This window comes from Ambystoma mexicanum, chromosome 14 (genome assembly GCF_040938575.1).
Source record: "Ambystoma mexicanum isolate Mex_15411 chromosome 14, UKY_AmexF1_1, whole genome shotgun sequence".
NCBI lineage: Eukaryota > Metazoa > Chordata > Amphibia > Caudata > Ambystomatidae > Ambystoma > Ambystoma mexicanum.
The window spans coordinates 88156600-88174441 of NC_090940.1; the positions used below are offsets into that span (position 1 = coordinate 88156600).

Here is a 17842-nt window from a genome sequence, read left to right on the forward strand (position 1 = left end):
AAGGCTCTCACCTGGGTTTGAATAGTGGGAGTCCCCAGTCATGTACGTCCTGTACCTTACTGGGGAGAGGTTGGATTTGACCCCGTCCTACCTCATGACCAAGATACGTGACTTTCCCCTGAGATATCTGGCCCTTGGGGGCCTTGATAGTGAGGTTAGCCCTTTTTAAGGCCTGCAACACTTCATCCAGATGCGTCCAATGATCTTCCCAGGTGGAACTGTAGACGGCAATGTCGTCTAAGTAAGCCACACAAAAGGCTTCCAGCCCACTGAGCGCATGGTTGACCAATCTCTGGAAAGTGGCAGGGGCATTCTTCAACTCAAAAGGCATGGCCCTAAACTGGTAGAGTCCCTCTGGTGTTGAGAACGCCGTCTTTTCCTTGGTATGGTCCGTCAGAGCTATTTGCCAATAGCCTGAGGTAAGGTCGAAGGTGCTCACCAATTTGGCAGCACCTATGGTGTCCATGAGCTCATCAGCCCGGGGCAAGGGGTGCGCGTCAGTTCTGGTGACGGCATTCGCTCCTCGGTAGTCCACACAGAACCTCCAATCCTTGGTACCTGCCTGGGAACTTGCCTTGGGAACAAGGACCACAGGACTGGACCAGGGACTGGTTGAGGGTTCAATACCACCCAGATCCAACATCTTGGCGACCTCAGCCTGGATGTGGTTCTTGACTGTATCTGACATACGGTAGCACCTGCTTTTGACAGGTACACTGTCACCAGTGTCAATCTCGTGCCTGCACCACGGTGTAAGGCCTGGTGTCAGTGAAAACAGAGAGACGTACTGCCGGAGCAAAGCCCTGCACGCCCTCTGCTGCTCTGATGTCAGATCAGGAGAGAGATGTACTCCCTCCACGGAGCCATCCTGAGGGTTGCTATGTAGCAAATCAGGAAGGGGCTCACTCTCATCCTCTTCCTGCCCTGAAGCTAGCAAGAGACATGAGACTTCGCCCCAGCTGTGGAAAGGCTTGAGCCTGTTAACATGCAATACCTGAGGGGCTACCCCAGAGGCTACCATGTCAACCAGATAATTGACTTCGCCCATCTTGGAGATGATTCTGAAGGGTCCAGTCCATTTATCTGCCAAAGCCCGAGGCTTGGTAGGGTCCATCACGAGGACCTCCTGTCCCAGAGTCCAATCCACTTGCGATGCTTTAAGGTCGTGCCAGTACTTATTCAATTCCTGCATGGCCTTAAGATTCACTGTTGCTTGACCCATCATCTGTGTCATCCTCCATCTGAGACCTAACACATAGTCCCCCACTTGCTTGGCGGGACCTGGAGGGGTGGCCTCCCAACCTTCTCAGATCAAGGCGAGGGGCCCCCTCACGGGATTTCCAAAGAGTAACTCAAAGGGGCTGAAACCAACACCCTCTTGAGGTACCTCTCTGTAAGCAAACAGCAGGCATGGCAGGAGAATATCAAACTTCTTATTGAGGGGCTCTTCCAAAGCACCTAACATGCCCTTGAGAGTTTTGTTAAATCTCTCAACCAAACCGTTGGTCTGGGGTGGTAAGAGGTGGAGAATTTGTAAGTTACTCCGCATTCTTTCCACATGGTTTTCATGTAACTCGACATGATCCTCTATCAGAGACAACCTCCTTAGGGAATCCAACACAGGGGAAAATGCCCAGGAGAGCCCTGGCAACCACCTTGGCCATAACCGTCCAAAGGGGTATAGCCTCAGGGTACCTGGTGGCATGATCGACCAAGACCAGGATGAACCGATGTCCACCTGACGTGGGAGGGTCAAGGGGACCGACGATATCGATGCCCACCCTCTCAAATGGTGTGCCAACCACTGGCAACGGTTGCAGTGGGGCAATGACTCTGTCTCTAGTCTTGCCAGACAACTGAGAAGTTTGGCAGGTCCTGCAGTGGAACTCCACTTCTACTCCCATCCGTGGCCAGTAGAAATTGGCAGAGAGCCTCTACTTAGTCTTCTTGGTCCCAAGATGACCAGCTAAGGGCACCTCATGCGCCAACTGCAGCAGAAAGGGCCTGTAAACCTGGGGTACCACCAACCTCTTGAGGGCACCAGGTTCAGGCTTAGTGGGCTCACTAACAAGGAGCTCACCCTCCCAATAAACCCGGATTGCCCTAGGCACTTCTCCTTGTGCCTGGGACAGGGCCTGTGTCCTCAGACCCTCGCGAGAGTGGCACTCTCTCTGTCCCTTACAGAAGTCCGCTCGGGAGGGTCCCCCTTCAGCTAACAAGCATTGAAGGTCGGGATGATCCTCCGGGTGAAGAGCCTCTCCCACAGGAAAGTCTTCTGTCTCTTCTCCCAGAGGAGTTGAGATGGGATTCACCACTGGACCCAGCCCGTCCAGAGCATGGATCCCAATGGGTGCTGTCGGAACAGCAGGAAGAGCAGAGGCTCCCTCCACAGAGGTGGCCTTCTTACCTTTCCGTTTCCTTCGCGCCTTGGGTTTCCCCGTCAGCAAGGGTGCCGGGCTCACAGCCGGACCCTGTGTGACCTGCGATCGGTTGACTGCCACAGCAGCCATGGGTTGACCATCTGTGATCATCCCCAACTCGACCAAATTGTTTCCCAACAAAATGTTCACAGGCACGTTGTCCTGAACCAGGACCGGAAGCTTTGCTATCTTGTCTCCAATTGTAATGTTGTCTAAGGCTACAGGCGATAATTTGGGAGGCCCACCAGCTAACCTGGTGGTTCTCAGAGGAGCACCTACATAGTCCTCTGGCTTGAGCAGGGTCCTGTCCACCACTGTCATGCTTGCCCCAGTGTCTCTCAAACCAGTAGAAGGCTGGCCATTGAAGAGGACACTTCTCAATAACCTATGAGTGTTGTGGGGGTTAGTCGCCAGTACTTCAGCGTACTGGTCTCAGGCCCCAAAGGAGACTAAGAAAATCTCTACGGGAGCCCCGAAGGTGATCCCAGTAAAGGAGGGGAGGACAGTGGCCTCCACCTCAGGTACGGAGTAGGGGTAGGTCAGGTTGACAGCCTGGATTCCAATTGCCTTACCCTTACACTTGGGGTCACCCCTTCGGTGGTCCAGAGCCCCACAATCCCAACAAGTGCCAGGAGTGCGGGGTACGGTACTGGAGCCACTGGGACCCTGCTTTGCAGCAGGCAGACCACTACTCTTACTCCCACCCACAACAGACTTATCCCCACTATGTTTTTGAGTCTTCGGAGAGGAAGGTTTTGGCTTACCCGACTTTGACTGCTTTTGGGACTCCTCAGCTTTCTGAGAGGCCCTCTTTTCTTTGTCCTTGTCCTTCCCACTGGAGTCCTTAGGGGACACCCGGTGGGAGACCCACTTGTCAGCCAACCTAGCCAGCTTAAAGGGGTCCAAGATGTTCTGGTCAGCAACATACTGACGCAGCTCTGGTAAACAGGCTTCCGAAAAATGCTCAAAAAACAAGAGGTGAGACAATTCAACAAACGTTTTCACTTTGTAACCATCAATCCACCCCATCATGTTCATGTGCGCAGCACTCACCCAGTCAACCCAAGACACATTCTCTCGTTTCTTAAAATCCCTGAACAGTTTAAGATATTGGGTAGGCGTCTTGCCAAACTTGGCAATTAAAACAGTCTTCATGCACTCATACCGACCCCTTTCTTCCACACTCAGTTTCAGAATACAGTCATATCCAGTTTGAGGCACTCTGCTTAACAAACACTTAGCCCAATCTCTCTTATCAACATCATGAATTGCACAATCCATCTCAAACGCTTCAATCCATTGGAGGATATCAGAGCCCTCCGCATACACACCAACCAAATCTTTCATAAACTTGGTTGCTGGGGACCTGACACAATCAACTGGCTTAGCTGAAGTCTCCACTTGAGCTTTCTCTAGCTGGATTCGCTGACATTCAGTGTCCTTGTCTTTGAGTTCAAGATCCCTATTTTTGAGTTCCATTTGCTGTGCCAACTCCTCTTCCTTAAGCTCAGCATCAATTTCCAACTTGCGATATTCAAAGGCCAACTTCATTCTTAATAACTCACGTTCCAAGGAACTGCTGGGGTTTGGAACAGAGGCAGCAGGAATGGTGGCATTCCCAGAATCAGATTCGGCGACAACCCCCGGGGTAGAGTCCTCATTGGTTGCATCCCCCCCTTCAAGAGTTTCACAATCGATCTGGTAGTCCATCAGGGCAGCTATCAGCTCAGCCCTAGACTTATCCACAAAGTCTAATTCCCTGGCTTCACAAGCACTCTGGAGAGCCTCTAAGCTCATCCAAGTCAATTTACCATTCACAATAGATTCCATTGGTTGTAATGCAGTTATCCTGTACACAGCTAAACCTTAATTTAACAAAGTGCAGATATCCTTAGTAAGTGGCACGGTTATACACTGAGTCTTAAAACCATAAGCATCCCGCTGCTGGCACCAGTTGTAAAGACCGGAGGGGGGGTCTGTACTTCCGCTCTCTATATGGTAGAGGGGAGGCACAGAGACCCCTGCCAAGATTCTCTAATATTGGTAGTTGTGGTCGAGCAATTAAGGCCTAGCTTCTCAGGAGGTGATGCAAGCTGGTTCTTAAGTACAGTGCAGTCCCCAAGCACCCACAAAGGAATGTCCACACACTGTATCAGTTACAACACAGTCTTTATATAATTAATGTTCAAAGGTATATACAATATCACGATAACTCACTTTGTACTCCAAAAATCAGCAATGGTAAATATATACAGTTTCTAAAGTGGTACCACTAACGTTATTAGATCTCATTAAAGTGCATACAGTCAGAATGGCACACAGATCAAAATAAAGAGGAAACCAGCAGTAGAGAGAGGAAGGAAAGCAAGATGGTTGAGCAACTGGCAGAATACTGTTCTGTGTGTGTGGAGATCCCCCCACCTGGGCAACCTGTAGAAGAAAGATACAAGCCCAGTCCATATATTGTTCCCACTAGACTTTCCAATAGGTCTGCAACCCCAAAGTACCTTGGCATTGTAGCGTTCCGCGTTGGGGAATCAACGGCCCTTCTTGAGTGTCCTCCCTTTCCGGCAGGAGTCACGGGTCGTCGAACGTCCGACGGAGAACAGGTCGAACGACGACAGTGAAGTGGCCGCGTCGTTCCTAGCGGTGCTCATTGACGGGGAAGCGTGAATGTCCTGAAAGAAAGAGGCATGCGGGGCACCTCAGTGTCGATAGTTCTGGACTGCAAAGAGTTGAAGAACTGTGGCCCAGCAAGGGTGTCAAGTCGTCGGCGTCTCTGTGGTCTTTGGGTGGCGGGAAACCCACTGGTGGATGCTCCTCGGCGTGTTGACGGTCAGGCCTTCTCCAGCAGGATACAGCGGCAATGATGCGGACGAGAGCATCCTTGGATCAATGAAATTCTTAGGCAAACGGGAGCACGGTGGCTCCGGTCGGCAATGGCGGTCGTCGGCAGTGGCAAACAACAGTCCGGGTGCTTCTCCTTGGAGTTCTGCAGCAATCCCCCTATCAGGTCGGCAGCCTGTCGAAGGTTTGGTTTGGTTTGGTTTATTTATTTGTACCGCGCGCCGAACCCTGGGGTAACTGGGCGCCGGAGACTTAGAAACAGTTACAACATGGTAAAAATATACAATACAGACTGTGATAAAACAACAATAGGTGTAGCAGACCGGGTTACAGGTGGTCAACAGAGACATGCGGAGAGGAAGTACATTAAGCAGCGTTTTTGTTGGAAAGCCATGTTTTTGTTTTGGCTCTAAAAGTCCAAAATGAGGGTTCTGCTCTAAGGTTTGGTGGCAAAGCGTTCCATAGTTTGGCGGCCAGGACCGGGAAGCTGGCGCCACCTGCTTTTTTTAGGGAGAATTTAGGAACGGAAAGGCAATGTGAGTATGGCGTTCTAGTTGGTCTAGTTGAGGTGTGATTGTGGAACTTGTCTGCCAGGTATTTTGGTGCATCATTGGAGCGGCATTTATGGACGATGACGAGGGATCTGAGAGTGATTCTGTCTCGTACCGGGAGCCAGTGAGTATCTTGTCTGATGCTGGAGATGTGGCCGTTTCGTGGGATACTGAGGGCGGCTCTGATGGCATTATTTTGAAGCACCTGTAGTTTGTTCAGGTTGCGTTCTGAAGAGCCGAGAAAGAGGGTATTGCAGTAGTCAATTTTTGAGAGCACTAACGCTCTGGCTAGTGTAATGCAGCTGGAGGGTGATAGGAAAGGTTTGCATGCGTTGATGAGCTTATTGGTGTAAGCTGTGGATGAGGCAGTGGCGTTCACCTGTCTTTTGAGTGAGAGAGTAGAGTCTAGATGAACCCCAAGGGTTTTAATTTCTTTGGCTACTGTGATTAGGTTACCGTCTATGTTGAAGGACGCGTAACGGGGGTCTAGTTTGTTTAGCCGTGGTTGGGAGCCGACAAGAAGGAGCTCAGTTTTCTCATCGTTGAGGCATAGACCGTGCTCTGCCATCCAGGCTTGGATCTCCAAGTAAAGGTTGTTGATTCTGGTGGAGTCCTCATCGTAGCACCCCGATAGGGTGATGAGAACCTGGGTATCATCAGCATAGTTTGTGTATGTGACACCTAGGTTATCTAGGCGGTCAAACAATAGCTTAGTGAAGATATTGTATAGGGTCGGCGAGACGCACGAGCCTTGAGGAACGCCGCAGGTAATGGGGACAGGGAGTGCTGATGCCCCCGGGGAGAAGACCCGGGTGGTTCGGTTGGCTAGGAAGGACTGGATCCAGGCAGTCGCCTGGTTAGAGAAGGCCGCTGAGGTCATCAGATGTTCCGTGAGGATCTGATGGTCGACGAGGTCGAAGGCAGATGATAGATCTAGCAGTAGGAGAATGGCTAGATTACCCTTGTCCTTTGCCTCGTCCATCTGGATTTTTAGGTCCAGTACGGCTGACTCTGTTCCATGCCTTGGCCTGAAGCCGGATTGTCTGAGACCCAGGAGGTTGTTGTCTTCCAGGTGCTTCTGTATTTGCAGGTAGGCCACTCTGTCTAAGATCTTTAGGATGTAGGGAACGGTGGTGATTGGCCTGTAATTAGTTGGGGTATTGGGGTCTAGATTAGGTTTTTTTAGAAGTGGCATGACCCAGGCCTCCTTGAGGCTGCTAGGCACTGAGCTTGATTTGAAGGATGCGTTGATGAGGGCTGTTATGAAGGGGGCCAGAGTGTTGGCGCCTTCTTGGATGATGGGAGCTGGGCATGAGTCCCCTTGGCATCTAGAGGGCTTGAGGCCCTTAATGATGCTTTCTACTTCTTTAGTGGAAACTGGTGAGAAGGAGAAGGGGGGGCAAGTGGACGTTTGAAGGGTGGTTGACGGTGGATGGTTTGTTTTTTTGGCTAGGTTGAGCTTTTTCTGTCCGATTTTGGATTGTAACATGGTGATTTTGTCTGCTAGGGCTTTTTGAATCCTCTCACACCAATCTGCATCTTTCACGCAGGTTTCAGCAAGTGTGGGGGGGGATTTGAGTTCCCTGAGGATGTTGAAAAGCTCTTTTGTTTTGGATTTGGCGCTCTCAATTCTGTTATCATATGTCTCTTTTTTGGCCTTCAGGATAGCAGTTTTGTAGGTGGTGGCAGCTATCGAGAGTTGAGTTTTGTTGGCGAGGTTGGGCGTTTTTCTCCAGGTGGCTTCTGCGGCTCGTTTGGAGTTTCGGAGGATTTTTAGCTCTGGTGTGAACCATTTGTTCATATGGGCTGCCGGTTTGGCTTTGGTGGGTTTGAGAGGAGCGATGGTGTCTATTGCTGATTCTATCGTTTTGTTGTAGAGGTCAGCAAGTTTCTCCGCATCTAGGTTGGCGTAGTTTGTAGGGGTACAGATATTGTTTATAAGTGGGCGGAGGTTTTGTAAGGTAATGTTGCGGTTGTTTCTGGTGAGGGTTTGGGGGACGGAAGGGGTTGGAGTGTTTGGTTGTGATTTCCCTTGGATGGAGAAGGAGATGGCGTGGTGGTCAGACCATGCAATTTGCTCGTTTTTTGTGATGGACGTAGAGCAGTTGAGATCCGCTAGCCAGTCCAAGGTCCTGCCTTTGTTGTGGGTAGGGTCTGTGATTCTGAGCTTGAACCCTAGTTGGGAGATGGTGCTTTCCAGGGAGAGCGCATTGGTATCGTTTGGGTCGCCGAGACCGAGGTTGAGGTCACCAAGTAGGATAGTTTGAGATCCTGTTTTGGTGTTGGTGGTCAAGAGGTCAGATATCTCTTCCTCAAATGTGGTGATGGGGCCTGGAGGTCTGTAAAGGAGGTGTAATAGTATGGTTTGTGTAGCAGAGAGTTGGAGCTTTGCTGACAGAAGTTCTGCAGATCGGAAGCTGGGCGGAGGGGTTGATCTAAGTCCAAGGGATGTTTTAGCGATGAAGGCTACTCCTCCTCCTTTACCTATGTCCCGGTCTTTCCTTAGTATTGAATAACCTTCTGGATTGGCTGGTGCACGATGGTCCCTCGTAGCTCGGGAAGAGGGCGCCTTAACAGGTCCTCTCTGGGTCAGTCCTTGGAGGCACAGCAGCTTTCAGATTGTGAAGGAGAGCAACAGCAATTCTGCAATTCTTCTCGTCCAGCAGGGCTTCAAGGTCAAGCTTCAGTTACTCCAGTTACTCGTCGTAGTGGACTTCAGCTTCTGAACACGATTCCTAGCAGTAAGAGGTCCCCAGATATGCTGTTGATCTCCCATTCAGTCCGCTGGGTCACACTCAAGCATCCAATCACGAATAAGGGCATTCATGCAGGCAGGCAGCCAACCAGACACACAGTGCATTCAGGCCATTCACTTCTCTCCAGACACTCATAACAAGTTATGTATATTGGGACAAGTTCCAAGCCATTCAACACTCCCTACTGCATTCATACCAGTTTTGGGCAGGGTTGTCTCAGTCATTGTGTCAACCACTAGATACTAGACACCCACAACATAGATTGCGTGTTCGTCACAGTCCGGGCACTTCTCCTTGGAGTTCCGCAGCAATCCCCGTATCGGGTCGGCAGCCTGTCGAAGGTCTGTCCACCAGGGAGCTCAGGCAAAGATCGGCTGGTGCACGATGGTCCCTCGTAGCTCGGGAAGAGGGCGCCTTACCAGGTCCTCTCTGGGTCAGTCCTTGTAGGCACAGCAGCTTTCAGATTGTGAAGGAGAGCAACAGCAATTCTTCTCGTCTAGCAGGGCTTCAAGGTCAAGCTTCAGTTACTCCAGTTACTCGTCGTAGTGGACCTCAGCTTCTGAACACGATTCCTAGCAGTGAGAGGTCCCCAAATATACTGTTGATCTCCCATTCAGTCCGCTGGGTCACACTCAAGCATCCAATCACAACTAAGGGCATTCATGCAGGCAAGCATCCAATCAGGCACACAGTGCATTCAGGCCGTTCACTTCTCTCCAGACACTCACAACAAGTTATGTGTATTGGGACAAGTACCGAGCCATTCAACACTCCCTACTGCATTCATACCGGTTTCGGGCAGGGTTGTCTCAGTTATTGTGTCAACCACCAGATACTAGACACCCACAACATAGAATGCGTATTCTTCACACACTCTATTCACCCAGGTCCCACTCACAGGCGTACCCACAACATACGGTCATTGAGAAGGCTCCAGCCAGTCTGGTCGGCACTTCCCCACACTACCATATATGGAACTTCCACCCAACAGCCAGTCAGGGGGAAGGGACAGAGTCAGGGCTTCCCGGGACTTCGGGACGATCAAGGTAAAAGGCGATGGAAGGCAAGAGGCCATGGGTGCCATTTTGTCTCCATCCAGAATCTACAGATTCCAATGACAGGGCCTGGGCATCCCAAAATGGAGGACGCTCAGGGCACCAGTCATTTCAGCACGTAGCTGCAACCAGCCTGTACCCTGCTCTGTGGGTCACACACAGGTGCCCAGAAACATACACTAGGGGCACAGGGTTGCAGCCCTACCCATGGGTGCCATAAGGGTATCCCATGGGTCTGTTCACCAAACCAAAAGAGAGAGAGCTGCACCGCCAGGAGTCCCACATGAACTCCTGCGCAGAAAACACGACAGAACACACAATAAAAAGCAGTAAAGGACAAAGATACGGAGGCCCTATCCCTCCGATGCATTTCCAGCATCACAAGCACTTAATACAAAGCTAATATTGTTTAAGTTATACAAATTATCTAGAGGATTTGCAGACTTTGAGTTGGATTACTTTTGAAACTTTCTAATTTACTGGGGCTTTGTGTGTATACATCTATAGATGCTATTCGTGCCTTTTAAACAATCATCTTTGCAAATGTATAAAGTTATTTAGGAGTTTTAAAAAGTTTGTGTTGGTTGCTCAATGGTTAGGAATAACTTCTTTATCTTTTAGAAAGGTTGAAAGTTGTTGGGAAACTAATTTTAACTGTAAACGGCAACATACCAGATATAAAGGTTATGTAGGACATTTTTCAAAACTTCTATATAGCTTTTTAATTCATGCTATTGACAGTATAATCTTAGATCAAATTGGATTTTCGCCATCTTTCATAAGATCCCCCTCCCCTTTTTTGGACTCCTGTCCTGGCAGAGGGTGGTTACTTTATCACTTTTAAATCCTGCATGTTGCGATTTTCTTTCGTCACCCACAGTTATATTGCCTGAAATATATAAATGTTGTATTATAACCTAAGCGTTACAAGGCATTTCATATGCTTTTTGCCAGACTAATCCTTGCTGCAAATGTTGACATCTGAGCGATGTGAGCTTTGAGTCTCTCAACTGAGATAAAACCAGATGTACTTGGGGATGTGAGACAGCAAGTTTACTGCGACACCTGAGGCTGGCACTTCAGATGGTCCCCAGGACAAAGTGCCATATATTTGTCCTGGGGTCCGATAGCACAGCAAGTAGTGTGCTCGCTTTGACATCTGTGCAGAGCCTCCTAACGCAGGTTCGAATCCTGGCTGGGCCAAACTCAGGCTTTCATTCTTCCGAGATCGATAAATTAGCACCACACACCGTGGGTAATAATAAGCAGCCTGAGGGTTCGTAGCACTATATAAATGCTAAATTATTATTATTAAATTATTGTCTGTGGACGCAGAGTAGCCATGAATACATTCTCGGATGGAGAGCGAGCACCCTTCCAGCATTTACCTGCTGGAGTAGGGACATTCCACAGAGTTTCCACGGTGAAAACACACATTGACAAAGCCAACAATGGGGGCTTTTGTGTAGGTATAGGAAAGGCATTAGCTAGGCACGGATATAATGGTACTACTTAGCCATTAGATCACAACAGTTGGAAAATTGAGTTATTATCTGGGCATGTGATGGCACTACTTGGCAAATGCCCATCTAATACATCAAGTCAAAACAGTTACCATTGGCATTGCTTGTTTTTAACAGGACTTCAGTACATGGAAGATATATAAATCAAGTGGCTGAAGGCGCACGTAGTCAAGACATCTTTATTACACATGTAGCCATTACAGCTGCATTTAAGCCATGAACTCTCACAAGACCACTTAAGAATAACATTTGCAGGCCAATCGTTGAGGATTCTTCTTGATAGAGTGAGATCAAAGAGTTCCCAGGAGGATGTGTTTTGGGCTGGGAGGGGCAGATAGTAGGTGGGAATGACCATAGGAATTAGCATGTCAGTGGCCAGGGAATGGGTGGGTAAATAATCAAGCAACACCCACAAGCTGTGCACACCTCCTCACATGTCATCTCCCTCTTACCTGTACTTCAGTGGAATAGTTTTGGCTTACAGGTGGTTCTTAGCCCAAAATAAAAAGGTCCCCCTCTCACATGGCCCGAATCATTGCACCTTACTTTCAGCCCCACGTTTAGTTTCCAGCTGGCTTGTTAGATAGGGCTAGAGGGGGTGTCATTTTCAAGGAAATGGAGTGGAGGTGGCATGTTGGGTTAGAGACTCAAAGGCATGCAATAGAAGCAAAGACTTAGTGCTAACAGAAAGCCTGGATATCATTCTCAGAATAACTTATATTTATTGTTTTCTTTACTGTTCTTGCTTAGCTTATCCCTCCTTTTGCTTCTTCTTCACAGGGCATGGTTGAGGTGGTGGCAGAAAATTATCATAATATCTGGGCCAGAAAGAAGAAAATGGAACTAGACAGCAAAGGTAACACTGGGAAAAACTCATTCTCAAGCAAGGCATTCCCCAGGATTCATATGATTTAGAAGAGAACATTGCTGCAAGAGGGGATCCATAAACACAAATTGTTTTTTTTCAAACATCACAAGCTGAAAACATTCGGGATAAAATGTATCTGAAACATTTGCCTCTCAATGCTCCCAGCAGCACAAAAGAAGCCATCTCAGTACATTTTATCCCCTCTGTTAAAGCGGCATCTCTGCACACTTGCTATTGTTTCACACAACCATGCTATTCCCAAAGCAATTTCCTTTATCTTTCTCTTGTTTTTCAATGGTTCCTACTTTATTTCAACTGGTGCATATTTTCCAAAGCACCATATTTCAAGGGATAGCATTCTCCTCCGAATTCCTCATCAGATAGATATCCTGTCCAGCATCTGCTGCTCACAAACATTTTGTCAGGGGGCCACGTACAACTCTTGTGACCATCGATTCCTCTTGACTCGACTGGGCCATTCGTCGGTTCTGGAAGGGACATCGGCTGTATATATACTATGTCACCATCTACAAGATCTCTGTACATGTGCAGATAGAGAAGATTTGAGGTGTGGTGTAGGAAACATGAGATGAATCCAATATCTTCACCCACCACTGTAGTTATGGAGCTCCTTCTGTCATTAGCCTCATCAGGCATTAAGGTGGCAACAGTAAAAGGTTATTTGGTGACTCTGTCTGTGTTCAAACGGTCCCCAGATCAAGGTTATTTTTTCATGATCCCGGTTATGGCCCAATTCCTGAAAGGCCTTGTGAATACGTTTCCGCCCATGCCTTTCGTCGTCCCGGATTGGGACCTTAATTTGGTCTCATCGTTCCTTATGACAGCTCCATTTTATCCTTTGCATTCCTGTTCTCTGAGATTTCTCATGCTGAAAACTGCCTTTCTGGTGGCAATCACATCAGCAAGAAGGGTCAGTGAGCTGCAGGCCTTGTCATGCAGGCCTCCCTTTCTCTGTTTTTTAATTATACGCTGTCCTTGAAAGTGAAAGAAGGGTTTCTGCCCAAGGTCGTGTCAGAGTTTCACATCTCCCAGGCCATAGATTTACCTGTGTTTTACCCTCCTCCTCTTTACGCCAAGGAAGAGGAGAGGTTCCAGAGGTTGGACCTTAAGTGGGCCCTTAGTTTCTATGTGGCAACAACATCTGAATTCAACAAGTCTGATCAGTTGTTTGTAGCTTTTTTGCTGTCACGGAAAGGGTTTGACTGTTACTCAACAGACAATCTCCTGTTGGATAACGCTCTGTAAAGCGGAGTGCAATCAGCGATCAGGGAGGGAGCAGGCATAAGGGCACACTCCACAAGAGGTGCTGCAGCATCCTCGCTACTACACTGGGAGTGCTAGTTAAAGATATTTGCTGGGTTGCGACTTGGTCCTAGTTGCACTTTTACCAAGCATTATTGTTTTGATGTGTCATGTGGGGCTGATGCTCGCTTTGGAAGAGCACTGCTCCAGAGCATTCTAGTATTGAGATGTTCATCCTGCCGCCAGACTACGTACTGCTCTGGGAGTCTATCTGATGAGGAATTTGTGGGAGAAAAGCAATCCATTGAAGGCCAAATTCTGTACCAGTAATGTTCTTTCTATGGATTCTTCTCCCGCAGATTCCTCATCAGCCCCCTCTGCCCCCCAGAAAAGTGCATGTTTCTGAGTTCACTGTCTGCTTATTATGGGAAAAGCAGATGATTTTTAATTGTTCAGCTTCTTGCCATTCAGAGGTGTGATTCTCTACACCTTCTAACAGTCCTCATCCCAAAAATAGAAGAAAAAAATAGTAAACCCCATTTTGTTTGTGTTCCACTCTTGTATAACAGTTTGGGATGTTTGCCAGTCTTTTGGTCTTCCTGCACAGTGGCTGTGCTTAGGCGAAAAAAGGGTGGGGAACTGAGGTATGGGGCATAGTGACACAGTATGTGTACGCCAAAGTCACGTCCGGAGTCGACGACCAGCACATCGATTCAAGACATGTCTACTGACGACGCAACATGCACTACGGCCCCTGAAATGTTTTCCGAGCAGTTGACGCTGGAAGGGATATCTATCTGATAAGGAATCTGTGGGAAAAAAATCCATAGAAGGAACATTACTGGTAAGTAATTTCTCCTTCTTTCTTGAAAAACAAAAATCCTCATATTGAAGGCCCACCCTGCTGTTTTGTGAGGCCACTGCTCCTAATTTCATTCCTTGCCTACAGTGGCAAGCAACGATGTCAAATGGTTGTTTTGTCTGTCCCCTGAAGATGACTTTGCCGCATTTATACATTGAATTTAATCAAATCCAGGTCACCAGAGGACGCCACATAAAGCCACATATAGCTTTTTGGCAAGCAACATGGCAACTCATCTTTTTAACTCTAGAGATTCCAAGAAGATGCTAAGAAAAATGGTAAGCTCAGGATCTCTGAAGAGAAAAAGTGAGCTAAAAAGTGGATGTTCTTTGAATGAATTGTCCCTACATGCAATTTCTTATCATCCATTAATTCTGGGGCTTAAACATTCGATGCCTGCAGACTGCCAATTAGAGCACATTTTTTTTTATCTCATTTATCATAACTTGATATATCTTTAGGTACTAAAGTAATGCCAGGAAAACGAAATGCCAATAATATTGCAACTGCATCAGTCATGTGGTCTCAACGTTGCAATACGGTGGTAAGTCGTAAAGAATAAGGACGACTAGACTAAGAAGAGAATATTCAATTTCCTGCCTCCTCCTCCCAACTACTTACCATCCTCCGCAGTATCCCACTTCCCCCACACAAACACACTGTTTCATTTCCTCCAACCCTTTGTTTTCAGACACACACACACAAACAGACACACACAGACACTTACCCGACACGCCCGCAACTCCTCTTCCGTGTCTTGTCATGCCTGTCAGCCCCTGCGCACACTCGTGTGCGTCGCAGGGGGTGACAGTTCGAATTTAGAAAGACTGCTCTGTGCAGTCACAGGGCGGTCTTTCTAAATCAGCCTTTTTTATAATCGTTTTTATAAAAACTATGTATTCACTTAAGACACATGAACACTGCTTGAATCCCTAAGTGTGAAGCTCACTGGAAATCAGTACAAGGAGTGGCCAACAACTATTCCCAGTGGAATGAAAACCATAGGAAGTATGTGAAGATTGAAAACCACAGGCTCCATTTATTGTGATAACTCAGAGAGAAGACTGTAAATGCCTCTTTTTCAGGGCTTTGGTAAAGAGTGTGAATTCCTGCACAAGAACGACAAGGAGGTCACCCTCCCCAAAAATGGTGGGGCTCCTCCTCTTGTGTTAACTTAGTGGTACACTGATCTAAATGCCACTGAAGTCTCATTGCTTCCTATAAGGTTATCCAAGATTGATAAAAATCCATGCCACGCCATGAGACTCCTTCAAGAAGAGCATCACTCCAAGATGACTCGCACTGAGATAATTGCCAATGATGAAATCATTGATTGTTATGGATTCCTTCCTCCCACTGATTCCTCATCTATGATATTCTATCCCCAGCGCAGCTGATCTTTGGAAACTTTCCACTCTGCTCAATGCCCTACAAACCGAGTGCGGATATGTAGAAAGTTGTGTGAAATTTCTACTCCCGTGAAGGCCGCAACCTTTAACCCATGCAAGGTTTGTGGTCAAGCAATATCAGTCTCAGAGCTCCACAGGATCTGTCTGAGGGAGGAGCATGACCCCCAGGACTGCGGGTCATTTTAATTGATGCATCTGAAGGTTCACCAGGAGCGCATGGCAACACTCTTCACCGTTTTCCCACAAAGAAAAAGGCGACAAGATCTTGTTCAAGATCACAGGGTGTAGACGGGAGTTTGTAAAACTCATCCCCGGCATGAAAGTAGTAGAAGAAGCATCCTGAGAGTTCCTGATCACTGAGCAGTTCCTTTTGACACTACTCTTCTACCTCTTTGAAGAAGAGGAATTACCACTCCAGGGACTCCCCGGAAGTGGCTCAGCAGTTGCCGTTTTCACCCATTCCTTCAATCAGGAGTAATAGGAGGTCTTCAAGCTGAAGATGTTTGACATCTACGCCAAGGCTCCAGTGCCAACAGCTTTGGCGCCAATAGTTGCACCTGAGCCCACTGTGCTTGGTCATTCCCAGAGGGACCCTGCAAAAGACTGCAACAGCATGCTGAAGAGCAGGACCCTGTGGGTGAGGGTGTATCCCTGCACTGAACACTATGCCAGTGCTGGCCCTCTCTACTATCGCATCATCAGCACTGCTCACCACTGATGACACTGGGACTTCTCTGGAGTATACCCCACTCTTATATGGGGACACCTTTGGGGAAAGGGACAGATTGTTGTAACTGGCTTTTGACCTGCAAGGGGACCAGTGGTCTGGATACATCTCTGGAGTTGGACATCTTACCGGTGCCAACTCCAGGGAAGTCCCAGATCTCATTTCAATGCTTGATGGCCAAGGTGGTTGACACATTGGGTTTGCCAGTCCTTTCCATGCCTAAGATTCAATTTGTACTTACAGACATCCTGGATTAAGGTCCCTGTAAGGCAACCTCACTGCCTTTTAACTCAGCAGCTGAGGCCCTACCTCTGGAAGCCTGGGAAAAAACTGCCCCTGTCTTGGCAGTTGACCAGGACGTGGCAAAGACGCACCGCTTAACTTCATTTGACCTAGCTTTTCTATCCACCAAAGCCTCCCCAGGGAACATGCCTCAAGCAAAGTTTCTCGAAACCTTGCGTGGTGGTCCCTGCAAGATAACTTGCTAGAGGAAGTGTTGCTTCGGCAATCCTGGCCTCAAGTAACAGTGATCACTGATGCGTTGTTGACGAGTTGAGGTGCTTATCTTTTGGATCTGTGAGCAGAGTCTACTCTTCCCCAGAGTCTGAGAATTCAACTTGTTGGAATTGAAGGCGATCAGGTTGGCCCTGATTGCATTCCTCCCCTCTGTGAAGCGAAAGTGTGTACTGATCCTGACAGGACAACACGTGGCTGTGCACTACCTCAACAAGCAAGGTGGTGTATGGTCCTTACCTCTTTGCAAAAAGAAAATGTGACTCTGGTTTTGGGCATGGAGAATGATGTGTCTCTGATGGAGGCTCATCTTGCTGGAACATGAATGTCACAGTGGATGTCTTGAGCAGACAGACTTTGTCCTCCCTCGAGTGGGAGCTCTGCCAGGATGTTCTGGGTGAGATTTCTCCTTAGGTGGACCTCTTCACTTCCAGTGTCAACAAGAAGTGTGGTTTGTTCTGCTCCAGTGGATTTCTTTAATAGTGAGCTCTGAGGGACCCATTGATGGTTGACTGGACATTCAACCTTCACTTTGCATTTCCACTGATCCGTGTAATTCTGCTGTTACTCAGGAGACTATGCCTTTTGGGATCCATGTTGATTTTGGTCAGAGGACATTATACTCAGAATTTCTGGACATGTCCCTCTGCCCCCCTGGAATCCCCCAAAGAGAGTCAGAGGGGCAGGCCCTCCACCCAAACCTCATCAGCCTGAACCTTCATGCTTCGCTGTAGAGAGACAGATTGTGAGAATTGTCGACAATGTCCTGGGCGTACAACTCTCAGCTTGGAAGCCACCACTAAGTCTATTTATGCTTGCAGATTACATACATTCTTGGTCTCATGCCAGGAGAGAGCTCTGGACCCTTTACCCTGTCATATATCCTCTTGTTTTAATTTTTTTACTGTCCCTGGCCCAGCTGATCTACAGATTGGCACTGTGAAGGGTTACTTGGCCTCTATCTCGATATTTGAAAAGATCCCGACCAAGACTCTTTCTTCACAATTCCCACTGTTATGCAATTGTGGCAGGGATTGTGCAATGAGCT

At 48.0% G+C, this 17842-nt stretch overlaps 1 protein-coding gene across 7 annotated transcripts in view; it reads left to right on the forward strand.

Annotated features, from left to right (window-relative positions):
- Window positions 1-17842, forward strand: part of RYR3 (ryanodine receptor 3) — a 1751462-nt gene that overhangs the window by 1150287 nt on the left and 583333 nt on the right. For all 7 annotated transcript variants that reach the window (XM_069638568.1, XM_069638566.1, XM_069638573.1 and 4 more), the window contains one exon: window positions 11933-12008. In XM_069638568.1, coding sequence (XP_069494669.1) covers window positions 11933-12008 — 76 coding nt within the window. The remainder of the gene's footprint in view (window positions 1-11932; window positions 12009-17842) is intronic.